Source organism: Sciurus vulgaris (assembly GCF_902686455.1).
Source record: "Sciurus vulgaris genome assembly, chromosome: X".
NCBI lineage: Eukaryota > Metazoa > Chordata > Mammalia > Rodentia > Sciuridae > Sciurus > Sciurus vulgaris.
Genome location: NC_136471.1, coordinates 44,176,647 through 44,192,798, shown reverse-complemented (window position 1 = coordinate 44,192,798; position 16,152 = coordinate 44,176,647). Strand labels below are relative to the sequence as shown.

Sequence of the window (16,152 nt, the reverse complement as noted above, 5' to 3'; positions counted from 1 at the left end):
GATGAGGTTATTTAGAATCTAAAGGCAAATCAGGAGTTGTCTCAGGTACAATACTGAGTCCTTGGAACCTTACCTGTATTTTGGATGGGAATTATAGTAACAAAACCATCTTGCAGGTAATGTAGATGGATCCACCTTGCCAGGAAGTTTCCTCCATTTAAGACATTCATCACACTGTACCCATGTCTGGTCAGGAATCTTCCTGAATGAGGGAAAATAGAAGTGTGACTGTGTATATCCTAGCACAACTAAGAAGTGAAAATATCTAATTTTATATATGAATTATGTTAGCAATGTTATACTTTAAATGTCTGAAATGTGTTTATTCTGAATTTCATAGATAACACTAACATTATTTATGGAGGTCAATAATATTTATCCTGGGAAATTTTATTCTAAGCTAATAACAGGATAATTTTAACTCTAAAATCTATTAACTTGGAAAAGGCATTATGTGTATGTGTATGTGTGTATGTGTGTGTGTGTGTGTGTTGTGCATGATTGTGTCTGTGTTACATTATCACCAAGAAATAAAACCCATAGAATCATTTTATCTACTTCTCTCCAACTACATAACAGATTTAAAATATAATTATGGGAGTCACTGAAGCATTATCATCAAAACATCTTGCTCATTTCCCTGCAGATACTCCCCATCCCTTATTTGTTCTTTTCAAAAAACCCTTTGTTTATAATGCTTCAATCCAATTTTTCTTAGGTTGATATTCCCAAAGTTATTCTTTAAAAGTACTGTGAATTTTGTTTAAATTTCCTGACTAGAAATGGTGGCTTCAGACCAACAACTGAGTTAAATTAAGATAAAGTCTTTCAGAGTTCAACTCTTAAATACACACCCATTCCCATCCACCACTAGTATAACCCAGTCACCAATACCACAAAAGACAATTTGTTTCCTTGTGAAAAGAGGTGGCCCATATACGATAGTAGTAGTCAGCACCTAGGGTGTAAAGAGTGGATTCGAGCTAAAAGAGGGAAGGCTAGAGAAAAGACAGAAAGAGGGGAGAGGGGCACCTTGGGCCAATTTAACCACTAGGGTGAATTTTGTGTATGTCATATTTACACTGCTTTTATACTAAATATTTTATTAGAGTGGTGTGCTTCTTTTATATAAAAATCACTCATAATTCTACCATTCAAATACAATGTTAAAACTCTGTTTTAACACAGCTTGTACACATTTTTGAACCTAGAGCTTCCTGTCTCCTAGCTGCAGGATGCTCCAGATTTGTAACCTTTAAGTTCTAAGCTCAGGCCTGACCTCTGGTGTCTATATTTTTCTACACAGCCACTGATTCATTTAAAGCCAGACCTAATGTTTCAGCAGCAGTGGTTGAGGTGAGGGAGGAAAGAAAAGGTCATATTAGCCTATACACACATGTACAGAATAGTTTGTTGTAGAAAAATGACAAAATGATTGTTTCGGGCACACTCAGAGGCTGTAACTCTCTGTTTTGGGTTATATGCAGACCATGGTGGATCCTTCCATCCAGGCAGGTAGGAGAGGCTTTTAGTTCATGCTCACATTAAACAGGAAGTTGAGGAAGCTATAGTATATTCCCTCACTGTATCCCTCCAGAAGAGAGTAGTGGTGGGCTTTAGAGGTCTAATTGCCTATATTTGAATCTTGGCTCAAACACTTTCTACTTGCCTAACCCTTGGACAAGCTACTTAGGCTTTCAGTGTACCAGTCTCTACATCTATAAATAATAATGTCTGTCTATATCAGAGTTGCAATGACAAAATTACTACATGTAAAAAATTTAGAAATGCTGGGAACAGTGACACACACCTATAATTCCAGCAATTTGGGAGGTTGAGAGAGGAAGATCATAAGTTTGAGGCCAGTGTTAACAACTTAGAGAGACCCTGTCACAAAATAAAAAATAAAAAGTGCTGGAGGTGTAGCTCAGTGGTAGATTGCCCCTGAGTTCAATAGCCAGGTTAAAGGAAAAAGAAATTAGGGGCTGGGGTTGTGGCTCAGTGGTAGAGCACTTGCCCAGCATATATGAAGTACGAGGTTCAATTCTCAGCACTACATAAAAATAAATAAATAAAATAAAGGTATTGTGTCCATCTACAATTAAAATATATTAAAAAAAGAAATTAGAACAAGAGGCTTATATGTACTCAATAAATAATTACCATTATTACAATTCTGCCTTTAGCACATACACGCTCTAGCAGTATATGAATTATCTGTGTTTCACTGCATTAATTATTGCTAACTTAAAAGGAAAAAAGGCATCTCATCTTAATTTGCATTTCTTTGAAAAAATATATGATGGACATGAACTGCTATCTTTAGAATAGGTAGAAACATATAGCCATAGTTTGGTTTGAAACATAGTTTTATAACATACACTTGTGTGGTAGATTCCATTTTAAAAAAAGGTAACTCTCTTTAAATGAACTTTTAACATGTTAATCTTTGTCTTAATGGTGGTATAACTGTGTTATTACACAGTCTATCCTCTAAATTAGGCTCCTTTCCTGACTTCCAGAGACATTTCATCCTCTTCTGTATATAATTCTCTGTCTTAGATCCAATGAAGTCTCTCTTTTCTCTAATATTCTGGGTTTCTATTTCTACTCTGAAATACTAGTTCAGTGTCAATAATATTTACTAGGAATAAAGAGAAAGGGAAGTATGCTAAGATGAATGAATACTTACTCTATGCCAGGTACTGTGCTAAAAACATTATACCACTTAATTCAATATATTCAGAGAAATGAAATAACCACTGCCAAGCCCACCCAACTATTAAGAAGCAAATCCAGACCTTTAGCCCAAAGATGTCTAATTAAATGGCCATCGTTTTCCAGTATATTATACTGCCTCTACTAAACCCACAAAACTAAAATCTTGACATATTTATTATCTAAACCACATAAGTGTTAAACCAGATTGAAGAAGTTTAAAAAATGATACAATTAGTAACTGTGTTTTCTCAATTTGTGAATTAAATTCCTGATGCGAAAAACATTTTACTCTCATTCCTTCCATTTGATCTATGAACATTACCCATAACGCTTCCCATATTCTTTATTTTATTACTCATGTTACTGGCCTGGCTGTAGTTGAGGTCTCAAAATTCTCTTGAGATATCTTTTCCTTCCAATAAGCATTGAGCTTTTGGGCAAGGGCATTTATTGTCAACCTGAAAGAAAATATAAGTATGTAAAGGTTTAGCACTTGTTGAACAATTCATAATGACTAATTATGGCAAATAGTCACTTTGGTTGAAAATGTAAAATAGACACAAGACCTAAAAAGTAACATTCTACAAAATTTTCAGAGTTTATAGAATTATGGAGAGGGCAAGATGACCTTGGAGACTTGATGACAGAGGACCAAATTGCAAAGCTAGGACAGAGCCCAATACTGGTAATTTGATAGGAAGTTATTTAATTGTCAGATGGTGACGGGTAATTGAGAATTAAGTTGAAAGTCAGAGGATTAAACACTATACCCTATGTATTATGAATTAATCAAATGTTAACTTTAATGTCTATATAGTTCCTCTGCATCAAAACGTTGATCATATCATTATAGCCCTAATAGATAAAAAGCCCCTTCAACATTCTACTATATAGCTGGTATTGCAGGGTGTATCTGAGTTCTGGTTTGTGCTCTTTCTTCTTATATCTCTTTTCCCATGTAAACAGCAGATTTAGAGTCATCAAAAATGTGATTTTTAAAATTCAGAACCTACATTCTACTTGTAAAAACTTGTAACTTCCTAGTTAATAACTCCTACTTAGTTCTACAGCCCAACATGACAACTTAATACAGACCTATATACACCCAGAACACTACAAATTTAGAAATTTTTAAAATATATGGGCCCAGGCTGGGGTTGCACCTCAGTGGTCACCTGCCTAGCACATGTGGACAATGCGTTTGGTCCTCAGCACCACATAAAAATAAAAAAATAAAATAAAGGTATTTTGTGCATCTACAACTAAAAATGTATTTTTAAAAAATGTTTGGGCCCTGTGAATCACCCCTCAAGGTTTCTGTAGACTTTTTCTCTTCTTAAGAAAAAAATCTTCCTTACCTCCAACTACTCTACTATTAAATTAGATTCTCACTATAGAGAAGAATAAAATAATCACAAGCCCCCCTATAACTTATTCCCTTCTAACCTACCACTGTTCCTATCTTTATATTTATATCTTTCCCTCAACACAGACATAGAACTATGCATTGTGTCCTCTTAATAATCTACTAAAATCTACTTTTAAAAGAAGTACATCAGCCAGGTATGGTGATGTGTGCCTATAATCCCAATGACTTGGGAGGCCGAGGCAGAAGGATCACAAATTCGAGGCTTGACTGGGAAACTTAGTGAGACCCTGTCTTAATATAAAAAATATAAAGGGCTGGGAATGAAGCTCAGTGGTAGGGTGCTCCTGAAAAGAAGTATACCAGATGGGCTTCTGGGAAAATGGAAGAGTAGGATGCATGGAATCTGTCTCACCTAGACAAAAACTGCATTAGCAGAATTTGTCTGATGTAAGTATTTTGGAACTCAGGAATCTGTTGAAGGCTTGTAACCTCCAGAGGAAGGCTTGGATGATAAATTGTAGCTAATTTTGGTTAATTTTATTTCTTTTATTTATTTTTTAGTTGTAGATAAACACAATACCTTTATTTTATTTTATGTGGTACTGAGAATCGAACCCAGTGCCACACATGTGGCTAGGCGAGTGCTCTATCACCGAGCCACAACCCCAACCCAGTTAATTTTATTTCTTAGGATAGTAGCAGCTATACATCCCCTACCCCCAGTTCCTTGGTTGGCAATCCTATAAGTACTCCAAGAGCAATTTGTAGAACCCAGCATAGGCAAAAAGGATGATGTCCTCCAAATATTGGGGATCTCTACTTCCATCCCTGATAGCTCTTTCTTAACACAGTACAGACAAAAACAGGTGGCCATTTCTGTTGTACCTTCCATTAGTATGAGCCTTTCCTCTAGCTAAAGAAGGGACTCAAAGGTCTGGCACTGTTTTCTTCCCTTCGTTTTTCTCTGTTTCTGTTTTGGGAGCCAGACATTAAAAACTAGATATTCAAAAGCAATCACATATATGAGGGAAATAAGAAAGTTGCTGTGAATGCCCCAGGAAAAGATACAGGGTTAGATAAGAAGCAAGAAGACCTTACATTTATACTTCAGGCTGATCCTTAGCAGAGAGACAACATATTACAATAAAAATCCAACAACAAAAAGTGCATCCAATTCTGGGAAAGGGGAGAATCTGATTTCCAGAGTTACCAGATAATTAGATTCAAATGTCCAGTTTTCAATAACAACAACAAAAACAAAAATCACAAGGCATACAAAAAATAGGAAAGTATGACCCATTCAAAGGAAAAAGAAAACCAACAGAAACCATCCATAAAAAAAGATATGATGATGAATTTACCAAAGACTTTAAAACAACTCTCTTAAAGATGTCCAAAGAACCAAGTGAAGATGAGAAGAAATTCATGAACAAAATGGAAATTGCAATAAAGAGACAGAAAACCTAAAAGAAAAGTCTGACACTCAAAAGTACAGAAATTGAAATCAATAATTTACTAGAGAGATTCAAAGGCAGATCTGAGCAGACAGAACAAGAAATTACTAAGCCTGAAGATTGGAAGGAATAAAAAGGTAAGAAAAGTGAACACAGCTTAAGGGACATGTGGAACACCATTTGTAGTTTAATATACACCTTATGAAGTTCAAGAAGAAGAGAGAAAGGGATGGAGAACTTCTGAAGAAATAATGACTGAAACCAAATTTAATGAAAGACATGACTATAAACATCTAAGAAACTCAACAAACTCAAAGTAGAATGAACTTGGAAAGGCTCACACTAAGGCACAATTATAATCAAGCCATTGAAAGACAAAAACAAAGAGAATCTTGAAAGCAGCAAGAGAGTAGTAACTTGTCATATTCAAAGGATACTTGGAAATTGTAACTCTATATTTTGTTTTCTACATGATTTAAAAGAATACATTTGTAAGAAAAATTGAGTCTAAACACAAGTACTATTGTAACTCTGGTTTATAAGCCCACATTTTGTAATTAAATTGCATTATGTAATTTAAGAAACTAATGCATTAAATCTATTTGCTTATGATTTTGGACACACAATGAACAAAGATGTAATTTAGTGAGATCAATAACTGAAAGGGGTAGTAACAGAGCTATTAAAGGAGCAGAACTTTTGTATGTAATTGAAGTTAAACTGGTATAAATTCAAATTAGTGTCAAAGCTTACGGATGTTAAATGTAACCCCCATGATAACCACAAAGTAAACAGTTATGGAGCATACAGAAAACTATCAGCTAAACAAAAAAGAAGACAGTAATAGAGAAAACGAGGGACAAAAGCATATAAAACATATAGAAAATAAATAGCAAAATAAAAGAAGTAAGACTCTTCTTACCAGTGATTACTTAAAAGTAAATAGATTAAATTCAGATTCATAAAGATATGATAGAAAAAAATAATATAGCAGATTTTAGCACCTAGAAATGGGGTAATACTGTAACAAATACCTAAAAATGTGGGAGTAGTTTTGGAATTGAAAATTGGCAGAAGCTAGAGAATTTTGAGCAGCATGACAGAAAAAGTCAAATTTCCTTGAACAGACTGTTAATAGAAATATAGATTTTAAACACATCACTGGTGAGGGCTCTGAGGAAGTGGAGAAGCATGGTAGAAAAAACATAAAGTACCTTAGGGAATACTTAAATCATTTTAAACAGACTGTTAGTAGACATGTGGATGTTAAAGGTATTGCTAAAGAATGCTCAGAAAGAATGAGGAACGTGTTACTGGAAAACTTGAGAGTGATGCTTGTTACATAATGGTAGAAAACTTAGCTGAACTGTGACCTCTAGTTATGTGGAAAGCACAACTTGTAAATGATGGAATTGGACATTTAGCTGAGATGAGATCTCCATGAAAAGTGCTAAAGTAGAGCCTGTGTCCTCTGGCTGCTCATGTAAAATGCAAGGGCAAAGAGAAAAATTGAGGGAATAACTGTTAAGTAAAAAGGAACCATAATTTCATGATTTGAAAAATTCTCAGTCTATCCAAATTGCAGAAGACATTGAAATTTAGAGATTCCCCATCAGAAAAGTGTGCTCTAGAGGAAAAAAAAACACTCTGAAGTTATGGTTGGATAACCTTTCAGTAATATTGCAATAAGATCAAAAGGTCACAGTCTTCAGTCACACAAAAGGCTCTCTAAAATGATTAGGCACATGACTCAGTTCTCCCTAGCAATCTCAGTTGAATCCAAGAAAAGAAAGAGGATTATCTAGGAAAGACCTGTCAAGAGCCTCTTATTGAATAGAGTGACTATCCATGACATTCATGGGAGATTCACAAGGTTCTTGAGAATGTCACAAGCACAAAAATTTCTAGCTTGGACTTGAAAGGGATAGAGAAAGTAGAAAATGATAGAAGCCTGTTGTACCTTCAAACTTCAAACTGCTACAATCAGGAAACTAGCTGATGAAACTACTCAGCTGCAAACACATGCCACCCCTCATGAATAAGGAAAGATGATTTTGAGGGTGGAACCATAAATCCGGAGACCAAAAACTCAAGACTAGAGCGCAGAGTTGCAAGTCCTAGAAAATCATTCCCAGTCTTCTAAATTTAGTAAAATTTGTTTAGCTGGATTTCTGATATTACCTGGTATTTGTGATTCATATTTTTCCTTTCCATTTTCTCTCCCACTTGGCCCAGATTATTTAAAAACTGGTGTCCCATGCCTGTCCCCCTATTGTATTTTAGGTGTAAAATGCAAGGGAAGAGAAAGGTAGGGAAGGGGAAGGGAGGGGAGGGGAGGGGAAGGGGAAGGGAAGAAAAGAGGAGAGGAGAGATGAGAAGAAAGGAAGAAGGGAGGAAGGGAGGAAGACATGCACTGATGGAGAGGAATTTTGCCCCAAGATGCATCACACTCAGAGTTATCATATATATGTGATTTAAACAATGAGATCTGAGACTCTTGAGCTGATTTTCTTTCTTTCTTTCTTTCTTTCTTTCTTTTTTTTGGGGGGGTATTGGTACTTGAACTCAGGGGTGCTTAACAACTGAGTCACATCCCAGCCCTTTCTATTTTTTATTTTGAGACAGGGTCTCACTAAGTTGTTTGGTCCTTGCAAAGTTGTTGAGGCTGGCTTTGAACATGTGATCCTCCTGCCTCATCCTTCTAAGCTTCTGGGATTACAGGATATTTAACTCAGATTTTACTTTTGGAAATTCCAGGATGGAGTTATAGCACGAGTGAAATGTGTTGGGATGAAGACATTTTGCATGTGAGAAATAACTGACCCTTAGGAGAACAGGGGACAGACTGTTGTAAATAAAATAAAGGTTCTCCAATGATGCCTCTGTCCTAATCCTTGAAATCTATGAACACCTTAGGTTACAGAGCAAGGGGCAAATTAAGATCGCAGATGTAATTAAGGTCACTCATCAACTGACCTTAAGACAGGATTATATCTTTAAAAAATCAAAGAATGAGGTGGAAGAGTCAGAATTAGAGAAGCATATGGAATGACAGAAACAAGGTCACTGAAATGATGCAATGTGAGGAGGATTCAACCCATCATTGCTGACTCTGAAGTTGGAGGAAGAAGGCCTTAGGCCAAGAAATGCTGGCAGCTTCTAGATGTTGGAAAAGGCAAGGAAATGGATTAGCCCTTAGAGCCTCAAGAAAGGAATGCAGCCTGCCAACTCCTTTGATTTTAATCTAATGAGATCTTGGTCAAATTTCTAACCTATAGAATTCTAAGATATTTAAATTCGTATTATTTTAAGTCACTAAGTTTCTGATAGTTTATTACAACAATAAAAGATACTTTCCATTGTTTATAGACAGAAGTCAAGTACTGCTATTTCCCTTAAAATTTAAAATATTTCATGGCTCCTCTATGAGTTAATTACGTGTAATTTGGTACATAGTTCAGGAATGGTGGTTCTAGTAAAGGTGTCAAGCAAACTGCAGCCCAGGAGGCAAACCCCACCCATTGCCTGTTTTTGTGCACAAAATTGTATCAAACTCAGCCATGCTTGCTTCTTTGCTTACTGTCTATATATGATTTCATAGTATAGTAAAATTAAGTAGTTGTAAAAGAAGACAATATAGCCCAGAAAGCACAAAATAATTACTTTCTGGACCGTCTAAGAACATGTTTGCAAATCCCTGTGTAGGATTTGACTCTATTCTATCCATCTAACTTGATTTCCCTTCATCACACTTAATCCTCATATCCCTACTACCTACAGTTACCATTCTTTGTTCCTGTCAATACCTTAGCTCATAATACAATTTGTCTTGGAATTTTATTCCTTTCCCTCCCCAAATTTTGTATCCTTTAAGGCACACCTTAAGTCATACTCTTTTTTTTTTTTTTTTTTTTTTTTTTGCGGTGCTGGTTAAGTCATACTCTTTACCTAAAACTTTCCCTATTTATTCTATCAGGTATTTTTCCTATACTATACCACCTAGGTTTTGATTAATCAAATAGTCATTTTATTGCTGTCAAATTTATTTCATATATGTGACAATCTATTATTACAAATAGATTGTAAGGTTCTTAAAGAAAGCAACTATGTCTTGAATTTCTCTGGAAAATTCCACAAAGCCTACCCTCTCTGTTACATACCAGTAGAGTGCTCAGTGCATTAATTGCATTTCTCAAGGTAAAGTTAACTCTAGAAATGTTTTAAGTTTGATCCCTGATAGTTGTAGCTGAAATATGATATCCACAACTGTTAAGTGATATTACAGATGGTTTATTTGTAGACATTCCAGCAGTACGATTGCTGGTATCTCTTTTATCATTTATAGTTTTGATATCCCTTATATTCATAGGACAAGTTTGTGCTAGCATACAACCTTCTTTAATCACTTACTCAAATTCCTGTATTTTTACCTAAATACCTTTTCATTTTAAACAAAATAAATTGTGCAAAAGGGAAACAGGGCTGGGGATAACTCAGTGACTCTAGAGTGAATGCTCAGCCCTGTGCAATACCATGGGTTCAACTCCCAGACTCAAAAAGGGTGGGGGCTATAATGCCACAATTCGACAAAATTATGAAAATTTACTATCCTCAAAAGCCTGTATGAGAATAGTGTACTAGTTCCCTGTTTTTAATATCCTATATGTTTAATAAAATTAATCTATTCTTTATAGAATATATCTATTTGGATATTCTTGCAATCACCTCAAACTCATCATACCAAAACTAGACACCAAAAATGAAGGGTCTAACCAGAGAAACAAGTTATACCCAATTTGTTTACAATGAATCAAAATAAATAAATTATAAAAAAAACCTGTAATCCCAGTGGCTTGGGAGGTTGAGGGAGGAGAATCAAGAGTTCAAAGCCAGCCTCACAAAAGCGAGGCCCTAAGCAACTCAGTGAGACACGCTCTCTTAAATAAAACACAAAATAGGGCTGGGGATGTGGCTCAGTGTAGAGTACTTGCCTAGCACGTGTGAGGCACTGGGTTTGATCCTCAGCACCACATGTAAAATAACTAAATAAAATAAAGGTCCATCTACAACTAAATAATATTTAAAAAAAATAGGGCTGGGGATGTGGTTCAGTGGTCATGCGCCCCCGAGTTCAATCCCAAGTACTTCCTTCCAAGTAGAAAAAAAACAGAAAAAATGAAGGGTCTAATGCATCCAAAATTTAAAATGTAGGTTTTGGCAGGAAGGTGACAAAGATGACATAGAAAAGTATTAAGTAATTTTTAATATGTAACATTTGCATTTCATATATTTTAATTATTTAGATAATCATTGGAAGTCCACTACTCCTTTGGCCCAAGAGAACCAGAATGACTTGGCTCTAAGATTTCTGTTAAACCAACACCATTTCTAGATTTTCACTCTTAAGAGTCAAGTGCTGGTCAAAGAACTCCATTATGGGTCAGACTCATATTTAAATGACCAATTTATTTTGACTGAGGGAACAAAGTTGTCATAATCACTGAGTAGCCTGAGTGACCCAAACCCAACTATGCTGAAATTAACTTGGGATTGCCATTCAAACAGCTGTCTCTTTGTGAAACACTAAACCTGAAGTTCTTATGGTTCTGGGTAAATTGAGGTACAATATTTAATTATCTTTAATGCTTTTGTGCACAAAAAAAAGAAATATGGAGAATTATTTTTCTGTCACTCTAAGAAAAATTGCTACAAGAACTTTAGGAGAAATGATACCAAATGTTGTCCTGTCTTGTCTTTCTTCATACTTTCAGAACACTCCTTGCCTTTCTGTGCCCTTACATATACTTCCCTCTGCTTAAAATGTCTATCTATTATCTACCTAGAAAACTTCAACTTTTCCTTCCAGTTTAAGTTAAAATACAATCTGCTTTATAAAGCCTTCCTTGATTCCTTTAGGCATATTTAAAAGTTCTTCCCATTTTTTGTATATTTCCCCATTAAAACAATTATTTTGTATATATGTAAGTTTCTTATTTGCATATATCTTATCACAATTGTTCATAGGCATCAAGGACTCTAAGTTTTCATTCTTATGTCCCTTGTACATGACACATAGAAGTCATCTCATACTTGATGGAAGAAGAAATAGAAGACTTCTCTCTTAAAAATTAAAAACTTCTCATCTGGTTTTACCAACTTTCTTCATCTCCTAAAAGTGTACCTACTACTTCAGCCTCAGTGTCAAGTTCCTTTCTGCTTCTTACATATTTGACTTTCCTAGTAAATCTAGATGCTTCCATGAAATCACGTCTTTCTTGACATTCAACATTTTCTTCTAAGACTATTCACTGGCTTCAAGAAAATATTTTGGAACAAACTTTGAATTCCAGCCCCCTCAAAGTACTCAACAACTTCATATGCACTCATATTTTCAAACTAAGATCAATAACAAGGCTTTTCATTTCACAGAAATATTTTACCAAATAACACCTATGTTTTAAAAATATTTTAAATGTTAAGAATATCTCACCTGAACTCCATACACCAAGTATATCAGCAGGCTTTGTTTTAAAGTAAAATCATTTTATCTTTAACCATAGAAAACAGATTTGAAATCAATGTAAGTTAACTCATCTGGCTGGTTTTTATAGACTGCAGAGAATAGAATTGTATCTGAACAAATTATCAGAAGCACCTCTGGTTGGGGATGACTCACCTGTACTCCTTGGTGTACTCAAAGTCTTGTTTGTTATAGGCAGGTTTTAGGAAATTGCACTCAATGACTCCAATTACTCCTACGCCTTCTCCATGAGTTGGCTTAAAAGATATTAATTTCAACACTTATGTTACTGTTAACTGCCTGAGGCATTTCATATTGATTACATAATGTTCATGGGCAAGGGAAGACCATTAACATGTAGAGAAACACTTAGAATATACTTTGATACACTGCAAGTATATTGGAACATTGCAATATATATGGAACTGAAAACTGACAAATTCTAGAACAGAGATTTTCAATGATTCATAGATTCCTAGGATTCTTCATAGAATAATTACTATGTCTACTTCATTTCAAAACCTCCACTTTTATCAGTTTCATATTCCAAGATTGCCATAATATTTAATTTGAATAAAAAAGTACACTGCTAAAAAAGTAAGATTATATACTTACTACTCTTTGAGGGACCTAAAAGGCAACTTCATCACCATCCCCAAATTTTAGGGATGTTATGTGATAATTACACCCTATATATTAAAATATGTATTTTCTGTACCAAATAACTACCAAAGAAAGTCAGACTGGCAGTGTTTATTAATTATAAGTTGATATAAAATGTTTTATGATTTTAAAAATTTCTTTGTTATTTTTAGTGGAAGGAACTAAGTCAAAGTATAATTAGACTGGCATATAAACATGAATTGTCAAAAAGTGATATAATAAAAACAAATACAATAGGCTGAAAATGAGCTATCCTGGGCCCTATATAACTGTGTACTGCATAATATAAAGCAGTCTATCATTCATTGTGCTTTAACAATCTAATTTGTAAATTAGGAAATGAAGGGGATACTCATGGGAATTACTACTTTAAATTATCCTTAAAACATATGGCGACCTTTATATATTTTGGTTTATAAAATATTTTCACAAAATATATTCCATTTAAATCTCTCAAACCTATAAGCTGTAAGTTAAGCACAGAAGGCAAGATTATTATTGTCCTTTCCATTTTACAGGTAGGAAAATTGAGACTCAGAGAAATTATAAGGACATAGCTTACAAATATAAAATCTAGGACCCAAATCTTGATTTTTAAACACCAAATTCTATGCACCTTTCATTATGCCTTATAGTATTCCTAAGATACCAGAAAGAGCTACTTTACACACGAATAAGCTGATACACTTAGTGAAGTTGCTGATGTTCTAATTCTACCTCTTATTAACAACTACCTGGAAAATATATTCATTAAAGATCCTGGGATAACATCTGAAAAGAATGAGAAGTAGCAAGAGTTTTTCAACATAAGAATGCTCACTGATAACACAGAATTCCAGTATGGGAATAGAATCATTGATCAATCTATGCCCTTTACAAATTTTAAATTATCTCCCTACTCTTTAGTTTTCTATGCCAAAGAAACATTAACCACTCACCTTTACCTGGCCTCCTGCCTTCTCAAAGAACTTTATGAGCCGGTTGTTATGATACATCATTACTCCAAACTGGTTAGCTTTCTGGCAAGAGAATCCAAAAGTGATTCTCACCTGCTTATTCTGAGAAAATGATTAAGGATACAAACACCAGGGGCTTTAGCAAACAAAATTTTGCATCATATTAGAGATTACACCATTGGATGTAAACTGATACCTTTCTAGAGGGCACTCAAACATCTGTAGCAATAATTTAAGAGTATTTTTAATCTCTGACCAAGGAATTCTTTCTTAGGAGTTTATGCAACAGAAATAGTTAAGGAAGCCCACAAAGGTTGATAAGTTAGAGATTTTTTTCAATTAGTCACATTAGAAAAACAGATAATTTAAATATTCAAAAATAAAGTAATAGTAGATAAACATGGTCTATTATGCAGCTCTTAAAACTGTGTCCTTGAATAATATTTTTGGAATATTAGGAAATACTCAGAATAATATCAAGCATTGTTATATAATGCATATATGTATAATAGTGATAGGTGATATTATAATACATTATATAAAATGTATAATACAATATACAAAATATAATATGTATACATGCATAGAAAAGACTAAGAAAAATACCAAAATTCCATCAGTGATTAAACAATTCAAAAGTAATAAAAAAATTCTTGAAACAACATGTATCCCATTTGTTTACAATAAAAAAAAATAGAAAAAAAAATAAATAAATAAAAAAAAATTCTTAACCCTTTCTAGTTGCTCAATTTGCTGCTAGGTTTCACAGGTTCGGATAAGAGTTGTAAATGGTACAATACAAATCCATTCAATTATAGACAATATTGGTAAGTCCTGTTAAACATATAAAATACAATGGAAGCAAAAGCAATAAGAACAAAATCACTTTGAAAGGTAAAAGACAATGAATAGTCCCGTAGTAATATTTCACAGGAAGAGGTTAGCAAGTTTGGATAAATCAAGTTAGGAGAATTATTATATGTAAAACATAAGTAACAATGAATTTTTAACAAATTCTCCTTGATTTGAAAACGAAGTTAAGCTAATAGCAGTGGTATATGCCTGTAGTCACAACTACTGTGGAGACTGAGTGGGGAAGACTGAGGCTAACCTCAATAACTTAGCAAGACTCTGTCTCAAAATAAAAAATAAAAAGTATTGGTGTAGCTTAGTAATAAAGCACTTCTGGGTTCAATCCCCAGGACCACAAAATAAATACATACATACATATATACATACATACATTCATACATAAAATAAAATAAATAAAAGTAAGTCGAATGTAAGAGAATAGGACATAGGGGAGATAGAGAAACTGATATTTTCATTAAAACAAATATTGAGAATTCTTCAGATTCAAATGGATTGAATGAAAATTTATTTTGTTATTTTTTAAAGTGATCTCTCTTGCCCCCTCTAAATGACAAACTACATACATCAAAACCATATAAAATGTCATTGTCAGGTATGATACAAACACAATACAAGTGGATACTCAACAGTAATATTTAGCTCAGAACACAATTTTCTGAGCTCAAACGGAACCTCGAGTGAGACCTAATTACAACGCAAAAATGAAACAAGATAAAACTTCCCCAAACAAACCAAAAACCCCACAGTATAAAACGAACACATTAAAGATTGTCAAATATTTTATTTCTGCTGTATACTTCTTAAAATGTTTTATTAGTGTATTCTGATTATACATAATAGTGGGGCTCATTATGCCATATTTTGTACATGTATACAATACACTTTGAATGATCTCCTTCCTCAGTACCTTCTTTTCCCTCCTTTCCTGCCTTCCTCTGATATGCTGACCTGCTTGCTCTACTTTACTGATCTCTTTTATTATTATTATTTTAATTAGTGCATTATAATTACATATGTAATGGGATTCACTGTGCAGTATATTGGTACATGGACATAGCATGATTTAGTAGATTTTGCTCCCCAGTATTTCCCTATGCCCTCCCTCCCACTTAATCCCCTTCCTCTACTCTGTTGAATATTTTAAAAATTCTAAACTATGGAATGGGGTTACACTGTGGTAGAAGGCTCCCCAAATTAGTATAACAAAAAAACACAGAAAAGAAGCCTTTGAAAACTGAGGAGGAAACTAAATAAATCAGCATTAATGATCCTGTTCCTTAGTAACCTTGGGGAAATTCTATTAGCAGTTTCATTTTACTGATGCCTGTAGTGGATCCATTAAACCCAAATTCTAATATGAGAAGGTATTATAGTTTAATGGGAAGGGAGGGTGAGAAGAGTTTAGGTACATATAAAATGCATGTATAGAAGTTGGCCTGATTACAGAAACCCATGAAAGAAAAGTACCTGCAGACAAAATGTGGTATATTCTAGTAGAGTAATTGGAAAGCAATTCTTTATACTGGCTCTGTTAAACCTATAGCACTAAACCTAAGATACTCATTCACATAAGATGCAATTATAACTAATATGCTC

The 16,152-nt window shown here is 34.2% G+C and overlaps 1 protein-coding gene across 3 annotated transcripts in view; it reads right to left on the bottom strand.

Moving 5' to 3' along the window:
• The window catches only part of MORC4 (MORC family CW-type zinc finger 4), a 57,008-nt gene that overhangs the window by 24,626 nt on the left and 16,230 nt on the right, over positions 1-16,152 (bottom strand). For all 3 annotated transcript variants that reach the window (XM_079123906.1, XM_079123907.1, XM_079123908.1), the window contains 4 exons: positions 13,666-13,785; positions 12,221-12,321; positions 3,086-3,179; positions 74-198 (listed from right to left, as the gene is read on the bottom strand). In XM_079123906.1, coding sequence (XP_078980032.1) covers positions 74-198; positions 3,086-3,179; positions 12,221-12,321; positions 13,666-13,785 — 440 coding nt within the window. The remainder of the gene's footprint in view (positions 1-73; positions 199-3,085; positions 3,180-12,220; positions 12,322-13,665; positions 13,786-16,152) is intronic.